This window comes from Varanus komodoensis, unplaced genomic scaffold (assembly GCF_004798865.1).
Source record: "Varanus komodoensis strain SLA01 unplaced genomic scaffold, ASM479886v1 scaffold11, whole genome shotgun sequence".
Taxonomy (NCBI): domain Eukaryota; kingdom Metazoa; phylum Chordata; class Lepidosauria; order Squamata; family Varanidae; genus Varanus; species Varanus komodoensis.
The window spans coordinates 20,287,929-20,312,525 of NW_025335317.1; the positions used below are offsets into that span (position 1 = coordinate 20,287,929).

The following is a 24,597-nucleotide window of genomic DNA, read 5'->3' on the forward strand; positions in this document are numbered from 1 at the left end:
GGAACAGGCTCCTGCCCATCTCCTCAGTTGCTTTTTGACTGCCATTGCACCTAGATTGGGAATCACTTCTCTCTTCCACTTGTGTTCATTTTCTCTTGTTTTCTCTCTCTTTCTTGCCTAAACAAACCCTCTCTCCATTCCTTTGATGAACCCATTTTTCATTCTTTTACTATTAAAAAAAACCCTACAAAAACTTACATTTTTACTTGCTTTCCTTTCCACCGCTCCTCACACCCTCTCCTGACACTGTTCACCAATACTCTCAGCCTTGAGGCCATGGTGATCACGGACTTCATTCCCAGCATCCAGCCCAAAGGACTACATGATGGACACAGAGTCGGTTATCTCATTATCCCCATCGGAGCCATTCCCAGATGCGGCTGTGTTTGCCCGGGACACAGCATCCACTTCCGAGGAGAGGGGTGCCTCCTAGAGCAGGTGCTCAGGATGGCCTTGGACCCGGGACTAGAGAGTAAGCGGCAACAGGGCCAGGTCTTCGATGCCCTGGGCTCCAGGGACATGACACCAGTGGCATCCCTTTGTTGCCAGCCCTGCTCCACACATTCAAGTCTCCTGCCTTCCTCAACACATCCAGAAGGGTGGAGTTGATGTACCTGATGCTGGAAAAGGATGTCCTGTTTCCAGTTCCAGTACCCAAAGCCAAACCCCATGATTGTCAAATCAGTGCAACATCACAGAGGGAGCACTCAGCACTGGCTGATCAAGAGGGGTGCCGACTGGACATCCTGGCAATATGCACATCTTCCGCCTTGTCCCTGGGTCTTTGAGTTTACAATTATGAGGCCACTGTGGTCCTATAGCAGTCATTTTTATGGGACAAAATTGGCACCATATGTGAGTATCTGCCGGGACACTTCAGGGACACTCCTGCCTTCTTCAGGAGACCTCCAAGCTTGCCAGGCACCAGATTGCCACAGCCCCGCACCACATGGACTGCAGTGCCAAGGGCATGATGGGTGTGGTGGCCGTCTGTAGACATGCCTGACTTCGTTCAGCCAGCTTCCCCCAGGATTCCTGCTCCCACAATGAGGACCTCCCCTTCAACGGGGAGGGTCTCTTTGGTGTGCAGGCAGATGATGGGCTCCATCCAGAAAACACGGTCGGCCGCCCGGACACACGGGTTTCCAGCAGCCACCATCTAGGCCACGTAAGTGGTTTGGGAGTTCCTTTCCCCAACAATGGGGCCTCCATACACCAGCTGCTCTTACAGCCCCTAGTCAGCCCCTCAACATGAGGAGCACCCCCCCAGTGGTCACTCTGCAGCACATCCTCCCCCTACTGTAGCAAGGATACTGGTTTGCTTCCATCAGCCTCAAAGACGTCTACTTCCACATCACCATAGACCACAGTTGCAGACATTTTCTACACTTCCAAATTGGGGAGGAAACATTCCAGTTCTCAGTCCTCCACCTTCGGCCCTCTCAGCTACCCCCGAGGTTTTCACAAAAAGAACTGTGGTGGTTTGCATTCATCTCCAGCTCCAGGGAGTACAGGTTTTCCCATACCTTGATGATTGGCTTCTGGTAGCTCCAGCTAAGACAGTCCTAAAACACATGGTCCATACCACCTGCTCCTTAGTACAACACCTAGGACTGTGTTTAAACCATGAAAAATCTGTTCTTTCCCCCTCCCAGTCGAAACCTTTCACAGGGGCTCACCTAGAGTCATGCTCAGTGACAGCTCTCCCAACAGAACCCAGAGCAGTGGCACAGAACCCAGTGGCAGCTGACCTAAGCCCAGGAGCATCTGTTCATGCAATACTCGGGCTCCTTGGCCTCATGGCTGCTGCAGTGGCAGTAGTTTCCCTTGCCAGAATGTGGCTGAGGCCCTTACAGCTGTGGTTCGTTCACACGTACTGCATAGAAGATGACCCCCCCCCCCCCAGCACCTTCCTGGACTTTCTGCCCTCTGTCTGGAGCAGCCTGCTGTGGTAGACTGTCCCTCGCAACCTTGCAGCAGGAATCTGCTTCCTCCCAGCAGAACCAATGATCACTGCCACCAGAGAGGCATGCAAGACAGGTGGGGGAGCACACTGTTGCAACCTGCAAACCCATGTGTCGTAAGGAAAGCAGAGAGGCCAGCAAACACATCAGTTGTCTGTAGACGCTGGCTGCCCACACTAATATCCTTCCAAACCTCCCAGCATAGTCAACATGGCCAGATCGCCATGAGCAACACAGCTGTGATGTTCTGTATCAACCGGCCGGGTGGCACATGGTCCATACTGCTCACCAGGCTAGCTCTCAACATATGGGGCTGGTGCATCATTAGAGTCATTACAATCGTGGCAATCCACATGACAGGCAAGGCCAGCATCCTGGCAGATGCCCTCAGCTGAGCAACACTTCGCTCACACAAGTGGCAGCTAAACAAGGGGGTCCTCTGCAGCCCCCACAACAGGTGGGGGGATGCCATCAGTGGGCCCCGTCACCACAGCCCACAACTCCAAGTGCCCCCAGGTCTGCTGCCAGGCAGGATGAGAAAACAGCTACTTGGGAGATGCCTTTCTTCTTCAGTGGAGTGGGACCCTTTGATTCAGTAGATGGTAGAGGTCTGATAAGCAATATTTGTGGTAGGAGATGGTGCAGACTTTAGCAGCTTTGGACCATCCCAACCCATCCCTGTCCTGCCCTGTTTGCAAACACTTGCTGAGCACAGGAAATTCTCTCATAAACCAAGGCTCCATTTCCTTGGTGCAGTAGCTGCAATGATCCACTGCATGTTTGCCCTGTTCAGAGGAGCTAAGCTGTCAGAATTTGCTTGCCGCTGCATCCTAGAGAAGGCAGAACTGTAATCCACAAAGATGAGATGGGAACTTGCAGCCTCCTGCATCAGATAGGTCCAAGAGACTTCGTATCATATCACGGTTCATCCGATAACCAGATCTCATGTTTGGGTTTATGGCATGATGTGTTACTGCCTCAGTCTATTCAAGGATTAACTGATGTACACTCCTGTGCTTTTCCCTCTTAAACCTCTTCTTAATAATTCATGGCTTGCTCATTCTTTTTTCTTTCCATCTCACCTTCTGCAGGAGTATGTATACCCAGATGCCAGAGACAGGCAGTTCTTATTGTTTTTCCATAAAGGAGCCAAAAAGACGCGTTTTGACCTAGAAAAATACAACCAACTCAAGGATGCTATCGCTCAGGTAATGCAAGTGGAGAGCAAGAGTGGGGGAGATGATCATTGGCTGAAGTGCTTTCTCTTCTCCTTGGCTCACCATGTATTGCAAAGGTCACTCTCTTTTGGGGCAGCTACTGCCAGTATGGCAGAGATGCCAGGTCTGATTCAACCTGTGGCTACCACACCCTAAACCTTTGTGTGGCTCTTTGAGAGTACGTGTGGTATGGAGTCTTCGTGAAGCCAATAGGCCCCAGAAGGGAATGTGATGGGTGCAGGAGTTTCGTGTAATGACCACAAGGTGAATGGTCATGTGAGTTACCCACGTAATAATTAAAGCCCCCTTTCCTCTCATCCTTGGTGTAACCTGGAGCAACAATTCTACAACTTGTATAATGTTGTTTCCCAGGTAGTTAGTTTGTCAGAATCATTTGGGTGGCTCAGTGTGGAAATTGCAAGTAAGTAAATTCCTTTGGTGGAACTCCTTCCTGGAGCACAGTAGATGCATATTCTGTAGAATTCCCTTTTTTGGGGGGTAATCTCCAGCGCATGGTGTCAAGAAATCCATCTTCCTTCTTTGTGTCAATGGCCTGTAAAGTTCCATTCTTTGATGCTGAGCCTGCACATATTAATTCACACTCTGGATTAGAGGGCGATGGCTTGGGCCTTTGCTCCGTATGCCTTAGGGGAGTCTTCTAAGCTCTGAGAGTTCCCTGCATAGGCTGAGTTGGATCTAAAGGGTGTTACCATTCTACCTTGCTGGGTTGCTGCTCAATATGAGCAGTCTTTTGTCCCTCACTGAATTCTTGGGAGTTAGCACTTTCTTAATTCAAAAGGGCATCAGATTTTTAGAGTAACCCATTATCCATTCTCTGACTGTTCTCTCACAAGTGCAGGAGGACAGCAAGCTCTGGGGAAGCCCTGCTTCTAGGGCTGGGAAGGCAGACTCAAACTGTATTTCCAAAGAAGGTGGTCTCTGTTCTTCCTCCCTCATGGTGGGAGGCAGAATTTGTAGGCCCTTCCATGTGCTGTGAGGGGAATCAAATTAAGGTGGGGAACAAAAAGAAAAGACCGTGAGTCAAGTTGAGCCCAGGGGAGAAGAGCAAGCCCTGATCTGGAGCTGGACTGATGACCCAGTGACGAGGGAAGCACTGGCACGCCAGCCAGGATGAAGAGGCACCTCCTTGTCCCATGTCAGCTCTCCAGCAGGTGGACACAGGAGGCCCTGAGGAACATGCTTCACCTGCCACCACACAGGCAAGCCAGCCCAGCACCTGGAAGCCACCGCTGCTGCTGCCGCCACCATTGGCGGTCTTCACCTCCCGCCTTTTAGCTGCACCCATCAAATGCCACATCAGGTGGAAGCCCCAGTGAGGGGGAGCCTACAAACAGCACTCAGGAGAGGATGACTCTGACCTTCAGAACTAAATAAGGCTTCCCCCACCCCATGTGCCTCTTTGGCTTGGGTTCGGGTGGCCCACCTGCGAGTGTTTAGGTGGAGCCCTCTGTCCATAGGACTTCTTGAGTAAACTCTAGCCACAGGGGCAATCTCCACCCTGCAGGGCATCCCACCTGCTCCAGCTTGCAGCTCCCAGGACTTTAGGGCAATCAGTGGCAGACCCGCCACCATGGTCTCTTTCCCAGGGCTTAAGCAGGCACAGCCAGGGCTTCTGTCCCCATACCACTTCCCAGGCCTCTGCATGGCCCAGGAGTCTGAAAAAGCAGTATCGCTGAGGCTCTTAGAGCAGCCTTTCACCGGATGAAGGTGCATAAGAGAAGTCCCATGCAAAGGGAGGCCTCTCCCATGTGTGCCTGTGGGAGTGGTCCAGAGGGAGGGATCATAGGGGATGGTGCTCTGATTCCGACTCACCTGGCCATAGTTGGGAAAGAAAGAGCTGATCCCTTTCCACTTCTGGCCCAGCCACTCTCCCATCCTCTGGGAGCACTCACCAGCTAGAGAGGAGGGAAGAGCAATGCTCTCTGAGAGGCCTTTCTGAGAGAAGGCATTGGAAGTCCCAAGCCAAACATTTTCCAGCAGTGCCACCTTCTTATTCCCCCGGTGCCATTGTCACTCAACTTGAAAGAAATCTTCCTTAAATAGTGAGAAAAGTTGGCCAACCATGGACCTTCTGAGGGACCGTGGGTTTGGTAAACGTCATGGGCATGACAGTGTTATGCCAGAACTCTATCCATGGGCAAGATTCTGTTCCAGATCCCTGCAGACTTTTCTTCTGAAATTCCAACAGAAACTGTACTCAACTGCAACCCAGGTATCTCCCTCCCAAGGGAGGTATTTCTCTGCTAATGGACGCTTCTGGCCAGTTTCATAGGGGCGTTCCCATACTGGATCTAGACCACATTGCTCTGGTGACAGACTCCTGTCTTACCAGCTGGAGGGCTGTCTTCCAAGGCCACTGGTCCAAGAAGGAATCTCAGCTGTCCATCAATCTGCTGGTCTTGAGGATGTTCCACTTGGCCCTCCATCCACCCTTCATACCTCTGGAGGATTGAGACTTTATGGTTAGGTCCAAGAGTACTGATGTATTTGAAAAAGCAAGTGGGAATTCACAGCAAGGATCTCCAGGAGGAGACCATGAGCCTCTTCTGCTGAGTCTAGCAGCATCTTTGGTCCCCAGAGCTGAGCAACTCAGAGGAATTCAATATTTATTTATTTTATTTATTTATTAAAACATTTTTATGCCGCCCCATTTGCCGAAGCCTCGGGGCGGCTTACAACAAAAAATTTAAAATAACATTTTAAAATATATACAGTAAAATACAAATATATAATATAAAACATACAATATAAAACAAGCCGCCCTGGCCAAATAAAATTCAATATGCACAAGCCAAGTCACTCAGCAGAATCTCCTTGGACCTGTGGGGTGGTCCCTACAACTGGAGGTCTTTGAAGTACTGATCTGACAGCAGAACCTTCCTTGCCTCAGCCTCTCAATTTTACCCAGAATGTGAAGCTCCCCAGATCTGCCATCCACTACCAGACAAACAGAGCAAAGTTCTCAAATGCCCTGTCCAGCAGTTGGCCTCAGGACTTCCTTTTATGCTTTCCCACCCCTCATCCTGAGGGTGTTCCAAAAGATGAGACTGGCACACTCAAGTGATCTTCATGGTGCCATGAAGTGATCTTCATGGTGCCACTCATCAAGAAGACCATGGTACACCAAACTGGTGAATCTGGAAGACTTCAACTCACCAGGATCTTCTCAGTCAGGGTCCCATCTGGCATCATAATCCAGGCTTCATGAATTTAACAATTCTTTCCTTCTACCCACAACCATCTTCCCCTCAGGAAAGAATGCCAGGCGTGCAGTTAAGTTGATAGGATTAGACCCCACAGGGAGCACAGCTTCCAATTCAACTCCGTCAGACCTTCTTCCTTGGGGAAGAAGGGGTCTGTGGCCCCCAGCTAGATGGCTATGCAGCTGGACCTTACTGGTCTACACATCCAGTGGCCTGGTAGTCTCCAAACACATCGTGGCACATTCAGTTAGTGGCATGGTTGCCTCAGTGGCTTTTGGGGGAAGGAATGAGACACGCAGGGTGGTCACCTAGTCATCACTGCATACCTTTACCAGACATTATAAAATAAATTGTATGAAGGCTGTTTTGCCTTAGCAGGAGGCTCACTTAAAGGATCTGTTACCCCACCTGGGGATGCCCTACTTTGTTCAGATCCCTAAGGCCAGCTGCCCCCCTGTACTTGTGGGAGAAATGAGAATTCTTTATGCACTGGTAGATTTCCACTCTCCATGAGGGAAGGAGGCTAGGCAGACCCAACATTGGGTCCAACCTCCTTCAGGGCATTTGGTCAGGCAGGCAAGGCTCATCCCCTTCCTCCATAAATTGTCTGTGTCACAAGGTGCAGCGGTATTGAAGAGGCCCATCACCCTGATTTGATTTATTGGAAGTGTCAACTTGAGACTTCCTAGAAGGCCTCCTCCAGGAACCTCCATCTGAGTCTGCCTTCCTGGCCCTGGAGGTGGGGCCTCCTCAGAGGTAGGTGGTCACCTTCACTCATGGGGAACAGAATTCCGCCAGTGAGTAAAGAATTTCTGTATCCAGACAGTTCACGATCTAGAATTCTGGTCTAAAATTCCAGTAAACCTTCAGAACTGACACAATCTATATGAAATGGTGTTCTTGCTGCCTCTGACATTATCCTGTTCTTTGTGGAATGCTAGTATAAAGGAAATAAGTATTATATGTTGGGATATACATGCATACGGACTTTAAAACAGAAGTAAGCATTTGTTGGCACTGCAGGTACCTTTGCTGACATTTTCGAACCTTTGTAGAATATGTCATCTACTTTGAAGGGGATTGCTATAGTTAATTGTGCATGTTCTTTATTTCAGTTTGGATATATGTAGGTAACTTTTGTGCTCGCATATTAGCATTGGTCCAGATGGTAAACGTACTCATTTTTTTCAGGTTTCTAATTGTTATAGCTTCAATAATAAAGAACTTTCACCAGATTACTGGATGTTGAAGAGAAAGATGGTTCTTATGACATTGCTTTTCTTAATTTTCAGGCAGAATTGGATCTCAAGAGGCTTCGAGACCCCTTGCAGGTGCATTTGCCTGTCCGACAAATCAGTGATAAAGACTGATCTGCAGAGGACCTCTGAACCCTGGCAGAACTGGCGAACAGTAGCTCTCACCTCTTTAATTAAAGCATTGCAGTTGGAAGCTGGGAGGTCCTCTGGGGTGGAGGACTTTTTTATCATTCAAAACAGAACAAGGACCTTGGCTGGGAGGGGGCATTGTGTTCGACCAGAAGATCAGGCATTGTGGGATGTTAAGTCTTTTTAAAGGGCTTGGCGAATATTGTCACACTCAAACTTTCTTTCTGGATGAAAATACATATTTAAGAGTTGGGCATTTCATGTAGAGACTGTATGTGCAGGCCTGTTTTTCCAGCTTTGCAGTCTGCCTCTTGATGGTGCACCAGCAGCCTGCTTAGCTGTTTTCTTTCATTCTTTTTTTTTTAAACCAATAATACAAGTGCACTAAGTGAAAAAAAATCAAGCAATCTTACAAAACTATGGCTGGTGATCTGAAAAATGAACTTTGCCTCCATTTAACATGCACTCTATACTGGACCTCTAGATTGTGTCTTTCCATAATATCAGTGTGAAACTACTCTTTAAAAAATAAATCATGAACTTCCCTTCTTTGCCCACATACTAATAAACAGATTTCCTTCTTCACTGAATGATTAATGATGTAATCAGTTTTATCATGATCACAAAGTGAATAACCCTTGTTCTGAACATTTGATAATTGTCACTGGGAATTATTCCTGTGAACCTGTTAACTTCATGTCCCACTGTCCTGGATCTACTTCTGCATATAAATTGTGATGTTGCATGAGAAAATTCTTTATATTCAGTCTTAAGGGAGCAAAGCCCCCCCACAGCACTTTTATCTCACACACTCCCCCCAAATCTGGTAGCCACCTGGCTTATCAAATCAAAAAGCGTGAAAATATATAGTATTTAGCTCAAAATCATGGCTTTGAAAGCTTTAATTTGAAATTTGCATGACATACTGAACTATGTGTCCTGCTGAAATAGCTTAGTCTAGTGACTTTGGTAAAGGCCTGGAGCAAGACATGGAATTTGGCATTACTTCACAAACCCTTTAAGTGATGGCTTTGATGCCTCAGGGCCAGGATTTCTGTAGGGTAGCAGATTGCAACCCCCCTCTTAGTTATACAGTTAAGGATATTGCACTCATCATCATCCTAACCTCTTGCAAACCAGCTGATTTTTTTCTAAGTGAATCTTGCATCCTGCACTGAGTGAAATCAGCCTCTTCTTATCCTCTTGTTTGATAAGTTCTGTGGAGACCAGACAGAGGTTGGAGAAGGGCTCTAGGCTTAATTTGCAGAAAGGCCAGGTATTCCTTTCTGTTCATTACTTCTCACTGTGTCAAGGCGAGAGGCTCCCCCTTTCTGGTGAACCATGTTTTAAAGTGTACAAAATAAATATAAACCAGACGCCAGGTGCCTTGCAGATGTGGAAATGCAGATAGAATTGTTGCTGCCTCCTCTCACTCGATGGCATGTTGGGCTGAATGGATGCATGTTCCAAGGTGTTTTTTTTCTCCCTATCTTTCCTCCCCAGTCCTTCTGTTTCAGTTACGTTTTTGATTTTGTTTTACAAATACCTGTTTTATCCTCTTTGTATGCAGCATTTTAAAATGGAAGAAAATGAACAGCCCTGTAGCGGAATCCTTTGCGTGTGTTTGGGGTGAGGGAGGGGGCATGGAGAAAAGTCCTTAAAAATAAAATACTGAACATGTGTAAAATCCTGTATCATTTATTAAATATGTATAAAAGAGCAATGTACTTCTGGAACAATAAATAACTATTCAGTTTTTGAAATGGTGTGTTGAAATTGCTTAGTTGCCTTGTGAATGGAGCAATAATCAAGATTGTGTAATTTGCTGACGTTTGCCTGGTCATCCTCCAGCCAATCCATCAAAGAAGAAACCTGCTGGAACCTCTGAATTTAGGCAATTCCAGGATGACTTTTGGCTTCCTCATGCATTACAGAAATCCTATGTGGAAATAGCATGAATTTGATAATCATACATAGGTTATTGTGTGTGTGTGTGTGTGTGTGTGTGCGCGCTTTGGAAAGCCATGATTGGCTGCAGATTCCCAAGGGATGTACCACAAGTGTAAATGGAACAAAGAGCCAGTATTTCTGATGACTTTCATGAGTCTAATACACCTGAGATACGCAGTGCAGAATTTTTTTAAAATAAATTTTTAACCCTTCACCCTATCTACTGCCCTTCACTGCCACTTTTATTTGGGTTCAAAAAATTGGTTTGGTTTTTTTGAGTTTGGTCCCCACCTCTGCCCTGTACTTAAGAGTTTTTAGCAAGTTCTTTTATTTTAGAGTCACCAGTTTGCCTCCTGGGAAATGAATGTTTTGAGATCAGCCATGTCCACTATGGCAGCCATTTTATGAGTGAGCAAGCCCTTGACAACCATTATGTGACAGTTCCTGTCACGCTTTGAAAATACCAACCATTCCCACTGACAAATAAGTTGGTAGTCTTCTAAGCAGTGAGATTTAGATGGGTATTTTGTAATGTGATCTTTCCCTTAATTGATAGAGATCATTTATCTTGGAATAGAAGGAAAAAATGTCCTAAAGTATAGACTAAACCAGAAGCTGGAGGTACAGAATGGTGAATGGGTGGTCAAATTTCCTGCCCCACCCTTCCCAGAAGTCTGCAGATACTGCTTTCCTAATCTCTTGGACCGGCAAGATAAAGCTGACTCCTCCAAAACTACTATTATCACACCAAATCTTTTTCTGTAGCCCAGTTTTTTATCAGGAGTTTTTCCAGGGTTTTCATCTGTTTCTCTTTGTTCCTATTATCTCTCCTAATATGTAAATTCTCTGCCTTTCTCCCTCATTTACCTTATATGTATAATCTTATTTGTAAGTCATCCAGGTGCGGCATGCATCACACATGCCAAATTGTGCACAACATTGTAAGGGTTGGCAACTGGAAGGCCCAGTGCCAAATCTAATGTGACTGCCCCTTGCCCTCAGAAATATTTTCCAGACACGCAACTAGCAGCCACCTGACAAAGCCAGTTGTTGAAACAGTGTCTGTGTCAATGGCTTTCCAGAAAATAGGCCAATCAAGCAGCTAAATTAATAGTAGCAATAGTTCTGGATTGGGAACTTTAGATGCCTATTGAACAAAGTTCTTTGTATCTAGGCTGTAATACTTCACAGAACAGGCTGAGACCCACATAATAAATGTTCTCTCAAGTAATAATACATTACCTTGCCTATACACAGAAAACTAAACTGCAGAGAAGGCAAGACTACCTCTCTAATACCCAATTTTCTATGTGGATGTATTTTGATGTCATTTATTTGTGTATGGGAGCATTCCATCTCTTACTCTCCAAAGTGACATAGCTCAGATAAGCTTTAACACCTGGATGAAAACAAAGCTCTTGCTGAGATTATATGGAGCTGGCAGTGACAATCCTTTTTCTCTACATGGCTGCTTTCCTAAGATTAGAATGAACAGGATACTTCGTTTCCTGGCTATAATCGAAAGGTGTCTGGTGCCAGATTTTTTTATCATGCTTCATTGATTGAAGCGTTGCTTTAATTAGTATGCAGGCAAGTAGTCCATGTGAGGGTGCTAAAGCGATGGTGAAATAACCATACCTTTCCATCTATCATTTGCTCTGTGGTTAGAGCAAGTTTTAACCTTGGAATCTGTTTCTCCACAGTTTGCTTAGTGATAATCCCATGACTTGAAACAGGAATCCAAGGTTCACTTTCCAGGATTCTGTTCATTATTGATTGATTGATTTGATTTGACTTCTATATCACCCGACAGATAGATGCCCTCAGAACAGATTACAGTCATAAAGCCAAACAACAAGATAGCCATAAATAAGACCATTCATGTAGCAAAATAATAATTAAACATTTAAAACATTGAGCAATAAAATTAAAACAGGCTGAAAGTAAAATGTCTCCTTAAAAAGGATGGTCTTAATCAAGCATCGAAATGTATACAGAGGAGACTCCCTGGAAAGGGCATTCTATCACAGAAAGAGGGGTCTTTGAAGACCATCTTTGCAATCAAGCAAGAACATACAGGAAAAGGTGCTCCTCCAGGTAAGGGATGCAGGTGTCGCAGTGGTTTAAACTGCTGTGTTTCTGGGCTGGCTGAGGTCCTAACTTATTTAAGGTCATAACCAAGCCTTTGAATTCAGCATGGAAACTGACAACCAGTGCAGCTGACAAAGCATGAGAGTAATACATATGAAATGCACATTTAAGAATATTACATGAAGTCTAGATACCACTTTCTCACAAGATGGTCTTGTGCAGTGGGGGAGGAAATGGGCCAAAAAATTCAAGGAATGTTCCTCCTTTCCATTTGTCATTCTGACTGTAGATTGTATCAGTGGCAAGAACTGAGAATCTCTTGTGGGTGCTTTTCATTGGGCCTTATTTCCACCTATTTGCAAAGCAGAACGTAGAAAAAGCATTCACACAACGTAGGACTGTGCTTACTCAGTGCTCTGTCATCATGTCTGTCAGGGACCATGCGGGATCAAAGCAAAGACCCCTCTAGTCCCATGTCCTGTCCCTGCAGTGGCCAATCAGATGCCCCACTGGGAGGTGGACAAGCAGGGCTTGAAGGCAATAGCAACTCCTGTTCAGGTTTCCCAGCAACTGGCATTCAGAGGCTCGCTGCTTCCGTCACCTGAAGGTAATACACAGCCATCATGACTAGAGGGACAGAGGTGAAGGAGCAGCAGTACATGTCATAGTGAGCAACTATCACTGAAGTTAAATATCTGAAATCCTACTACGTCCAGTTTCTCTGCCCCAGCAAAAGCTCTATTCCAAGGGTTAGTCAGTTTCTGTATAGGGATTGTTATTATGATTCATTTTTCTCTGCCCTTCCAAGGGATGCAAATATATTAGCATCTTGAGGTGAGAAAGTGATGTATGCACAGGCAGCCCAGGGAAGTAAAAGGATGGGGCACTGAGTTTAGGATTTAGAGATCTGAGTTTTATTTCCTATCTCCACAGCAACTTTGCTTAAGGTTTTTCCCATTTCTCCAAAATACTTATTTTATCCATTTCTGTATATTGCTGCTTCAGCACTCCTTTGCCTTAGATGATTCCCACCCACACCCTTTAAATCTGTGCCTTCAGTTCCAGTAATGTTTCAGTGGAAGCCAAGTTTGCTATTTATCTATTTATTTTTACACTTGCCAAAGTGGGATATGAGCTCATAGAGTCCTAGGGTAACTTGTTTACCAAAATGAGGTCTTCCTAGCTCCTTGACCTTAGAGTAATCAATCTTAGAAGCATGTCCAAGCTTATCTGAAATATACAGCCTTCACTTAATGGCAGGCAGGACCTTGCCACACGAGGCTGGTTCTTCGTGGCTTCATAACCGTTACAATAAGTGCTGTTTTTCATGGTCTTATCTCCCAACTGTTATTGGAATGCATTTGTTATGAAAGGTTATAGAAAACAAATATTTCATACAGTTTCTTATTAAATCGGATAAATGGGTCTTGCAAAGTTCTCCAAATGCTGGAGTTTTGGTGCATGCAGATCTGAGCAGTATGAAATAGCACGTCTTTGGAAAATAAGTACACAATGAAACTGCCATTCCTGTTAATGTTATATGTAAGTTTAAGGGCACATGTTTAAACAGAAAAAAGCCTACAAGTCCCAGCAGGACACAGCAGTTATTTCAGTTAAAACATCCTACCATACTTTGGACACATCATGAGATGGTAAGACTCACTGGGGAAGACAGTGATACTAAGGAAAGACAAAGGGAGAAGAAGGGGGAAACCAAATACGAGATGACTCAATTCCATAAAGGAAGCCACAGCTATGAGTTTACAAGAGCTTAACAGGGCTGTGAAGGATACACTATTTTACAGGGCATTCATTGATAGAATCGCCATAAGTTGGGGATGACTTGATGGCACATAACAACAATGAACATGCATATGTGTGTGCCTGTAAGATACTGTTGCCTGTTTTGAACCTATGGAATCGGGATAATCACCTCTGACTCAAATACAATTCAAAGCAATTACCAGTTGGAAACTGACATTACAGTGATAGAAACTTTTTCAACAGTAACTGCTCTTCCACCGTGACACACGATGTACTTCTACAGATTCAAAAATCATTCAAATGCTAATACTTAGTTCTGGTGGATAAGGTTTTAGTGGCTCATGGGCAAACAATCAAGTCTGTTCCAGGTGTTTGGGACTACAGCTCCCATATTGCCTGACCATTTATTAGAATCATGGGAGTTGTAATTTAAAAAACCCAGAAGGTGTAAGGTTGCCCATCCATGAGCTAAGAAATTGCACAGTCTCATATGCAGCATACAATGGAGGGCAATGTCTTTAAAGTAGGGCGAATTTAAATAAGAGGCCACTGACTTTGTTCTAAACCACCCGCCCTCTTGATCCATGTCCATCTTGGCTGATGGTTCAGGAGGTGGAGGCATTCAGGGGGCTATCATGCCTTACCATCACTGCCTCCTTCAGAGAGGGTGGGGTTCCTGCCTGCCTGACGGAGGCTGTTGCATGGCCCCTCCTTCAGAAACTTAATTTGAACCCCCTGAAGCTTGCAACCTTAGACCAATCTCAAATATGCCATTTCTTTTTTTGGATTTCAATTTTTTAAATTATTTTCTCTACAAATGTAAACTAAAACAGCAATTATTCCTGAGACATTGGACATACTGGGTTAACATCTTATTCTTATTACAATTAATAACCGTATTCAGTTCTACATATAGTCCCATTTCTCTAACCAATGATAAAAGGAATTCCAAGTTTGATAGAAGTATGTATCTTCCTTCTCCTTCAAAGACAGAGTCAATCTATCCATTTCCGTGCAATCCAGAATCTTTTTTAGACTCAGCTCTTCAGTAGGTGGCTCTTCATTCCTCCAGTGTTGAGCAAATACAATCTTCGCCACAGTAATTACATGTAAGATCAAATATATACTTTGTTTATCAAAATCAGCAGGAATGATCTCAAAAATACCATTTCTGTGTAAGGGTATTGAGAAGGTGGTGTCCCTTGCTCCAGTCAGTCCTGAGTGATACTGACTTTCTGGTCACATTTCTGGCTACAGAGTGGGATATGCAGTTGAGACTGCCTTGGTTGCTCTAGTGAACGAACTATGAATCAGAATTGGGAGGGGGAGTGTGTCAACTCCCCCTGCCAATTCTCTCAACAGCCTTTGATGCTATCAACCATAGCATCCTCCAAGATAATCTGAGAGAGTTGCGAACTGGAAGCACTGCCTTGCAATGGCTCTATCGCTATGCCTCGGGGTGGTCCTAGATGATGATGCTTGGGGACTGTCCTTGTGGAGGTCCGCAGGGCTCCATTTTGTCTCCAATGCCATTTAACATCTACATGAAGCCACTGGGAGAGATCTTCCAGGAGAGTAGCACTGGGAGTTATCAATATGCCAGTGACACCCAGATCTATTTCTTCTTATCAGCATCTGCTGTTTCTTCTAGAGACAGAGACCCTCTTCCTGAATGCCTGCCTGAAGATGATAATGGGCTGATGAGAAAAAACAAACTGAAGTGAAATCTAGACAAAATGAAGCTGCTTGCTGTTGAAGGTGTGAATCCAAGAGTAGAAGTGTGTCAGTCAGTTCTAGCTCCCCCTGAAAGACTATGTTCACAGCTCGGGTATACTGCTTGACCGAGTCCTTCAGATACCAGCACAGATGGAAGCCACGCTCAACAGTGTCTGTTATCACCTTTGGTTGATTTCCATCTCTTTCTGGAGGTGAATGACCTGAAAACAGTAGTGCCTGTGCTGGCAACTTCTGGGCATGGTTTGTGCGATGCACTTTACATGGGGCTACCCTTGTGCCTATTCCAGAAACTGCAACTAGTACCAAATATGGCAGCTAGATTGGTCTCTAGGACATCATGGAGAAACCATGTATCGCTGATCATAAACACCAATACATTTCCAGTACAAGATGTTGTCAATTAGCTCCAAAGCTGTTTGTGGTTCAGGTCCAAAATGCCTCCAGGAGCACCTTTGCTCATATGTTCCACCTTGCCCATTGAGGTCCCCTGGGGATAATCTGCTGAAGTTTGCTTTTGCAAGCTGAATATTGCTACCCAGAAGTCTTTCTTAGTGGTTGCCCCTACGCTATAGAAGGAGAAATGCAACAGATATCCCAGATTGTTACCTTCTGGAAGTAATTAAAGAAGTGTCTCTTCCAATAAACCTTCCCACATGGGTTTTATTTAATATGCTTGTTTGTAGCCTAAAGTTAGACTGTTGTTTTAATTTCTTGTAAACCTCCCAGAGCCTATGGTAATGGGGCAATGTATAAAAATAAAAATCAATAGCACTAGCTAGGAAACGTAAGCTGAAGTAGGTTGGTGAAAATATAAATGGTCAGGAAACAACATTCTGTGTGCCAGTAATTTAGATCAAAAATTCAGCTGAAGCTTCTCACTTTTTTTATTCGATCTTGAATTGAAGAATACATCAACCTCTGAGTGAATATGAGAATGTATAACTTCCCTTGGCTTTTGGTATTGTTGCTTCTGCAGTAGCCGCTTATCTTCTGGAGTCCATAACCAGTGGTGCACACAGAGAGAAAGTCTGGTTTTATTCTCAGCTACAATTTATTACTCTTTGCTATGCAGCTTTAACTTTCCCTTTTACTACATGTAGAGAACTTCGTAAGAGCCTGGACATGGAGCCTTGGCACCCCATAAAACAGGTACTCATCTTTTCCCATTGCCCTTGACACAGGAGTGGCTGGAGACTCCTGGGTCAGTGAGGATCCTTATCCACTGTAGCTTTTATTCTGAGTTTTAGAAGAACTATCCATGGTGCTCCATGCTACTGAACCTATCTTAGATATGAAGTTCAGTGCCAGGGACAGCACCTATGCCAGCTCAAAATAAAAGCTGGAACAGATGAGAAGTTCCTCTGACATAGGAGCCACCAGTGTTTCTGCCTTTCCTCTTGTAGGCAAGAAAAGTTTCATCATGTCACATAAGTTGGAATAAATCTCTTGTTATCTGAGTGTTGAGTCTTACTGCTTGCTTGTTCTTCCACCAGTTTCTTGATTCAGGGGACCCAGCCTCTCTGAACTCCACTGAAATAGTAAAGAGGTGGAGAAGGAAAAGTGAGATCCCTTTCTGGGCCGCTTCATGAGCAAGAAGGTCTTTACAGAGCCGGAGGGGCCACCCTCTTAGCGTGTGACTTTAGCTCCTCTTTTGAGCAGTGTCCTTCGCAACTGCAAATGTTCCTGGTTCTGTTTGGAGCTTGCTAGGCTTGGTGTGACTGTGTTAGTGGCCTCTTCCTGAGTCCTTGTAGAGCTCTCTGGAGAATCTCGGACATCTGTAAGTTGTGGTTAAGGAACAGAGGGGGTATGTGCCATGAACCTTTAATCTACTCAGTTGTTTCTCCCTATGAAATCCTGTGCATGCCTTAATAGAGAGAAACGATTCAGGCAAGAAGCTGGGCTTAAAATTTATTTCATAATGATTCCCTAGCTGGAGCACTTTGCATTCATTACTACTCTTGTAAAACAAGGAGAAAGAAATTGCATTTTGAGCCTCAATGTGCCTGATGGCCAACCACCCTGAGGGGTTTTCTAGTGGCATGAAAGACAGCTGGTTCCTGATCAAGGCAAATCAGGGGACTAATTCAGAATGGTCAAAGAGCACAGAAAAATTGAAGAAATAAAAGCACTTATGCACTTTAGCCTGAAGGTTTTGGCTGTTTTAGTTTGAATCAAATGGTCCAAAAGTTCTTAGCTGAAACACAGGGCTCACATCAGTGTGGATGACTTAGGACCTTCCATAAGTTTGGTCTGTAATTTCCTTCTTTTCTTTTCTTTTTTTTCTTGTATTTTTATGTGCATATATATCGTTACATGTTTTTCCCTTTCTAATAAACTCTAAATGTGATTTACATGATTAATGACATGCCAATATATTATAATAATTTATGTGGCTCTAATTTATTGTTGTAAGCCTTTGGCGAATGGGGCGGCATAAAAATGTTTTAATTAATTAATAAATAAATGAAAATAATCACTGGTTGATTATAGCCATAGTGGTTGAGTCAACCCGTAAGGAAAGCCTCCATGAACAGATGGGTCTTGAGCTGGTATCTGAAGACTGAAGACACCTGCCCACTATTGCCCATGGGGAGCACAGTCTTCTGGCGGTCGGGTGCCCAACCCCAATGCCCATGCTGTGCTGCACACATTCCTGAAGTGCATCTCAAGAGGCTGCGGCACCATCAGGTGTGTTCCTCCACAGCAGGGGCGTGAGGGCTACATTACCTGGTCTTCAGTTGTTTCGGGCTCTGTAAGTTAATAACAGAACTTTAAATCTGCACATTGTTCTCTTTTCAGCATCAGGTTATTATTTTTTATTATTATTATTATAACATTTCTATGCCGCCCCTTGCCGAAACCTCGGGGCGGCTTACAACATGATAAAATACATTGAAATACAATAGTACATAATAAATTACCATTAAATACAAAATACAAAAAATACATTGACTTACAAATATAAAATTAAAATTATCAGTATAAAATAAAAATATAGGAGGAGAAAGAGAAGGAAGAAGAAGTTGCCCTGGCCAGATCATATGATTTAACAATTGAAATCATGTTTAAATAAAAAGGTCTTTACCTGGCGCCGAAAAACCCGTAACGACGGTGCCAGGCGGACCTCTTTGGGGAGTGAATTCCATAGGTTGGGCGCCACCGCAGAGAAAGCCCTCCTCCGGGTACTTACTCTCCTAATTTCTTTCATGGAGGGTTCCCGGAGAAGGGACTCTCCCGCAGATCTCAGAGGGCGGTCGGGCATATACGGACGTAAGGGCTCGTTCAGGTAGCCAGAACCCAAGCCGTTTAGGGCTTTATAGGTCATAATCAACACCTTGAATTGGGTTAAAACTTCCTTCTGTTCTCTGATATATAATGGTATTTAATCGGAATATAACAGGTTATATCTGCTGCTTTTAATTAGGTCAGTTTTTAATGAATATGTTTTAGATGCTAAACTGTTTGATATTTTTGTATAATGGATTTTTTAATTTGAATACTGGAATTATATGCTGTCTTTTATGGTTTTTGTGATTTTAACGTGTTTTTTCATTTGATTAATTGTTGTTGGGCAGAATAGAATGAAATGAAATGCCAGAAGCTTATTGCCGTCCTGTGCAGGCCTTTCAGCAGAGTGTGACGCACTGTTGAAAAGAGGCCCCTGTGGGTTGCACTCTGGACGTTTCGGCTGCACTCTGAAGCAGCTGAAACTTCCAGCCCAGCCCGGGGGCAGCCCCCCCAAGAGTGCATTTCCGTCATCCAATCCTGAGGTTATCAGTGCTTGAACCACCATGGCCAAGCTAAGCAAGATGACACGCCCAGCTCCTGAGGCTGCCCGAGACCTACTATTACCACCTTGCATCCCTGGTTGTGCTAGCTAGAGCTGATGGGACTTGTAAGTCAACCGTTCTGGGAACCGCAAGCTACCTACCTATTATTATTATTATTATTATTATTATTATTATTATTAGAACATTTCTATGCCGCCCCTTGCCGAAGCCTCAGGGCAGCTTACAACACAATAAAATACAATAAAATACAAAAATAACAATATAAAATTAAAATTAACAATATAAAAGGACCCTCAGAGATACCTGCACAGCCACGGAGGTTCCTTCAGCTTGTAAGAGAAAATCTCACTTCAGTTGAAGGCAGCCACTAGTCGAGTATCAGAGGTAGTGTGGCTGCATATACCAGAGGCACGGGGACACAAGCGGGAGCGACCTGTTGCTTTCATGCCTTGCTTCAGGCATTCCCACAGTTCATTTATGAATTGTATTTATGGGGTTTTCATGTACAGGCCGAGATGTTTCCGGTTTTTTAACTCTAATTGTATAAACTGTTTATTTTTGTTTATGTATTACTGTAGTAAGCCGCCCCGAGGCTTTTTGAGAATGGGGCGGCATAAAAATGGTTTAAATTAATAAATTAATAAATGAATAATGATAAAAATAGTAGACAACTTACAGCCCTCCATTTGTTTTGGACTATATCTCCCATGATCCCTTCCCATTGGGTATGCTGGCAAGAGCGGATGAGAGTTCTCTCTCAGAACACAACCTAAGTTGCCCGCTTTTGCTATAGTCATCGTGGTGCAAACAGAAGCAGGGCTAGATAGGCCTTTGGTGTGATCCTGTGTGGCTTTTCTGTTCCTGAGCTGCGAAGGATATTCCCCCGCCCCCCGTTACTCTTTTGTACCCTTTTGGTAGCCTTGAGAGGGAAGGGCCCTTGCCCCTTGCTCTATTTCCGCTGATTAAGTCTCTATGGTTGCCTTTTCCTCATTCAGGGAAACAGACAAAACAGAATGAAGACAGAGATTATAGGAGCCATCTTTCTCCACAGGATGTGCCTGTCTCCCTTCCTTAGTGGTCCTTTCCAGATAAGATAGCAAATGTGTCCCTGTCAGGCACTTCTGCAAGCAAACAATTGGAGGATGGGCTTGGAAACAAAAATGAATGAAAGAGGGGAAAAAATAGCCCTCCTTGTCTTCAGAAGGCAATACTCCTTGGGCAGGTCAAGGCTGCGCCTGAGCTCCGTATCCCCTCAGTCTCTTCCTCTGATAAAACTCCCATATCCGTAATAGTCCTCCCTCCCTCCCTCTCTCTCTCTCTCTGTGGGCAGAACCTGCCGCAACACCTGGTGCAGCTCAGAGGGTGTTCAGGTGAATCCCCAGCGTGCCCCTGGCAGGACTTATTTTGCTGTTGCAGATTGGAAGAGGATGCTTGTCTTTCTGGTTCTGTCCTTTGGCCTCCATGCTAAAGCGCAGCCCTTACAGGAGAACACCGTGGGTGAGTAGACACAACCCTGTCCCCTGATCCAGCAATGTACTCCGTCTTCCTTGTAGGGCCCTTTTAGGCAAGCAGGATGAATGCAGCAAATGCTTCGGTGCGATCCCCTTTGCTGTAGGCAGTCCAGGGTTGTGGTTGCATTTTGTTGCAGAGATCTTCGGTTTCCTGAGCATGCAATGCACTGAATACTTGCTTCTGGAAAGTGTGATCCCCACTGCCATGCTTCCTCAGGCACTGTGACGGCTTCATAACTGTCACAGGCATAGATGGGTTGTGTCCATGTCTGTCTTCTTGGGTGCCATAGGTTGTTCTGAGAGGGATGCTGGGGTATCCCTTTTCCTATACAAATAACTATATCTAAATACCAATTCTCTACTTACATAAGGGAGTGAGGTTTCTACCACCACCTCTAATGTCTGCCGCTTGCCACATCATTCCCAAGGATTCCTCAATCCCTGGGAAACTTTTTGGGTGGCTGAAGGAGGAACCCCATTCCATGAATGTGAACAGGGGCAGAAATGACCCGAAACACCACTGTGGCCGTTTGCTATTTTCCCACCATGGAGCATACAACAGAACGCAGCGGGGAAGATAGATTTTCTTTAAGAGACTGCTGTGGAAGGAGAGGGCCAGCCACAGAGCGGAGTACAAATACGACCAGTAACAAATGCTGCAGCGTAAGAAAAGCCATGTTGGAGCTGACCGAAGTCGAGCGCTCCATAGACACGGTGGCAACCCAGCGGCTCACGGGATCCCTCGAGCAAGATGGGCGCATCCCCTGCCTGCCCTGCCACTGGTGTGTGCAGGCATGACGCCTCTGGGAAAGGCGGTAGCACATGGCCAGCAAGGCGGTAGCACATAGCAGCCATTCTGATAGCCTCCCCCTCCATGAATCTGTCCAGTTCCTTCTTCAAGCCGCCCAAATTGGTGGCCATCACAACTTCGCAGGGCAGTGAATCCCACAGTTTATCTATAGGTTGTGTGAAGATGTACTTCCTTTCATCTGTCCTATAAACCTCCCACGGATCAGCTTCATTCACTTTTCCAAGACGGTGGCCATGTCCTCCTCCAGGATACTCCATTCCGTTCCTCCTCCCACCGGTTTCCATTTCCCTCCCAGAAACACTCACTCTGCATGTTCTGGCCCCAAACTTGCTAATCTTCACCTAGGTTTCTTTTTGCCTGTTTTTGCTGGGGGAAGGGGAGCAATTCTGCAAGTCCAACTCTTGTATGTGCTTGGCACCATGTTGGCTATATATACAATGGCCTTCACCACTTGATTAGTGGGAGCAAAGCTATGATTACCTCTCTGAAAGTAGCATGCCTGCAACCTGTCGTTCAAAGGCCATGGTGGGCTTATAATTATTCCAAAGAGCTTTGGCTCTTCAGATGCTCTTTTTACTCAGCAGATCATATACTAGAGTGAGCTTTCATTGTGATTTTCAGTGTTGGGAGCAGTCATTCTGACAGATGGATTCGGATTTCCCTGCTGCCCAACTGTTATGATTAAAAAATACCAGAACAAGAAGAAATGATAGACTGTGACCACCACAATACCCATAGTCTTGGGCAAATGGACCAGTAGTCAAGAGCCACAGTTCATTTTGGCAGAAAGTGTTTTCTTATTAGGTTACAATGCATTTTTATTTTCAAATGGTTCCAACAATATCACACAAATCTCAAATTTTAAGTGAAATAATACAACAGTGGCATGGACACCTGATAGGAATCTAAACTCAAAGAGGAAGAAAATGCTTTTTGCTCAATTTTGATATGCTTAATCTAAGCAATTGGCTTTTTTTAGTTGAAGGATAATAAAAAGTAAAGAATTTGCCTAGTCAGAAAAATATTAGCATAAATCCAGCTTTAACGGTGGACACGGCCAGTCATGGTTAATCAGCTGTTAAATGTATGCAAAGATTTAAGCTGCAAACTTTCACCACAGAAGCTAAGGGAAGATTAAATACAGCCCTGATGAAAAGTGACATGAATATTTTTATTACATTCTTCTCTCCGACGGTTTCCACCTTAATTTTTTCAGTTTTATGAAATCCTGTTTTTTGGGAATGGGCTAATTCAGATGCCCTTTTCACATACCCATGACTCCCACTGCAGATGACAATATTTGTGGGTGGTGAAGAAATTACCCCTGCTTAAATAATTAAATAAATACATAAATACAACATCTCCTTGCTGTCACCCACTTAGGAGAATTCATTGAAGCAGAACATACAGCAAAGGGCAAAGTCTGCCCTTGGGCACTTCTTAAGCTTCCGCAGAACTCTGGATGCCTCACTGTTCGGGAAATGTGCCACACGAGAAGCCTCGCCAATTTTGTCCTATCTGCATTGGCTGGCGAAGGTGACCTCTTGGGTGTGACTCAAGGTGCTGGATAGCATCACCTCTGAAACACCTGGGCTTCGCATGTGGTGGGCTTTCTTTTGCAGTCCAAGGGCCTCATCCCAGGGGTGCTTGGAGCCAGAGGAGGAAGGGGTGGACTGGTGCGAATTGTCCTGTGTCTGAGCTGCTGTGATCTGTCGAGTGCCAACTCGTTTTCTCTGGAGTGGAGCCTGATTAGTGTCTGCCACATTTCAGGAGTGCACACATGCTGAGTTCCAGAAAAGAGGGTTTTTTTCAGGCCTGATTATGTGTCACTGATAGCACGATTCAGCCAATGAAAATTCTACATATTGATTTGTACATCAAACAGCTTCATAGTAGCTGGCTCTTTGTTGCATTTAGTAATATGGCTGCATGTGGTACCAGAAAACCCTGAAAGAGTCCCAGTAGTTGAACGCTGGTTTTCAGGCATGGCCTGGGCGTTTGGTGATTGTTCCTTCTCAAAGGAATATGACCTGAATGTTTTATTCCCTCTCTTCACACGCACACTGCAGCTGGGCTCAGCCATGTCGTTTCACCATCACAATTTCTCTGCTGCTTTTCTAAATGCTTAGCAGGGCCATTCTATGCATGTTAACTCCAAAATAATCCTCACTGTATGGAACGGGACCCCCTCCCAGGTCAGTGTTCATGGGGCTGCATCCTAAGGATGATGTTCATCCCTTTAGCTTGGCATGACTAGCTGAGGAGCAGAGGGCTAGATTCAGTGCCTGAGAGAAGGTGTGCAACCCTCAGACTTCTCTTTCACTCCTAATGAGGAGAAAATTCTGCACATGCGCTGCAATTTAAAAGTACATCTCTTTTGAATTTTGCATGTCCGATGTAAAATGGACATGCTGGTATGTGAGAGGCTATGCTTGAGCTCATTCCTCTGTGATGAGGTAGCCCTTACTCTTAGGTGACACCATAATAAGGACTGACAGGGGACTGGGACTTGCTTTGGCACTCTAAAGCAATATAGACACACACACAGTATACACACACACAATATAGAGAGCCAGTGTGGTGTGGGAAAGCCAGTGTGGCGTGGTGTTTAAGAGCATGGGACTGGGACTCAGACGACCTGGGTTCTAGTCCCCGCTCAGCCATGGAGCCAACTGGGTGACTCTGGGCCAGTCACAGACTCTCGGCCCAACCTACCTCACAGGGTTGTTGTTGTGGGGAGAAGATGGAGGAGGAGATGTAAGCTGCCTTGAGCCCTTTGTAGGAAAAAGGCAGGATATAAATTGACAGATAAAATAAAATATAGGGGGCCTCCAGTCCTTTGTGCCATCGTGTGGTGAATGGAGCGACCCCCAAAGATGTTGAACTGAGCCTCCAATGTGCAAGAACCAACACTGTCCTCGCACTCACTGGAATGACTGCTAGCACAGTCAGAATATAGCTCCACGGATGTCTCTCACTGCAGAACTGCTAGCTGGATTTAGTTTCTGGGTTTCCCTTTGAGCGGCTACTGCTGTTCCCACCAGCACAACTTGATTGGTGCTGTCAGACAGGCGGTGATGTTAAAGCTTATGAAATGGTCCATGGTGCTGAAATTTTGAGGAGCCGAACAAGTGGTTTCCAACTGGAAAATA

The 24,597-nt window shown here is 44.9% G+C and overlaps 2 protein-coding genes across 4 annotated transcripts in view; both read left to right on the top strand.

Annotated features, from left to right (window-relative positions):
• MCU (mitochondrial calcium uniporter) overlaps positions 1-9,553 on the top strand; it is a 109,110-nt gene extending 99,557 nt beyond the window's left edge. For both annotated transcript variants that reach the window (XM_044420535.1, XM_044420537.1), the window contains 2 exons: positions 3,056-3,172; positions 7,698-9,553. In XM_044420535.1, the coding sequence (XP_044276470.1) occupies positions 3,056-3,172; positions 7,698-7,775 (195 nt within the window). In that variant the 3' untranslated portion in view covers positions 7,776-9,553. The remainder of the gene's footprint in view (positions 1-3,055; positions 3,173-7,697) is intronic.
• Positions 9,554-20,340: 10,787 nt separating this feature from the next.
• The window catches only part of OIT3 (oncoprotein induced transcript 3), a 39,881-nt gene continuing 35,624 nt past the window's right edge, over positions 20,341-24,597 (top strand). For both annotated transcript variants that reach the window (XM_044420538.1, XM_044420539.1), the window contains exon 1: positions 20,341-20,620. In XM_044420538.1, the coding sequence (XP_044276473.1) occupies positions 20,551-20,620 (70 nt within the window). In that variant the 5' untranslated portion in view covers positions 20,341-20,550. The remainder of the gene's footprint in view (positions 20,621-24,597) is intronic.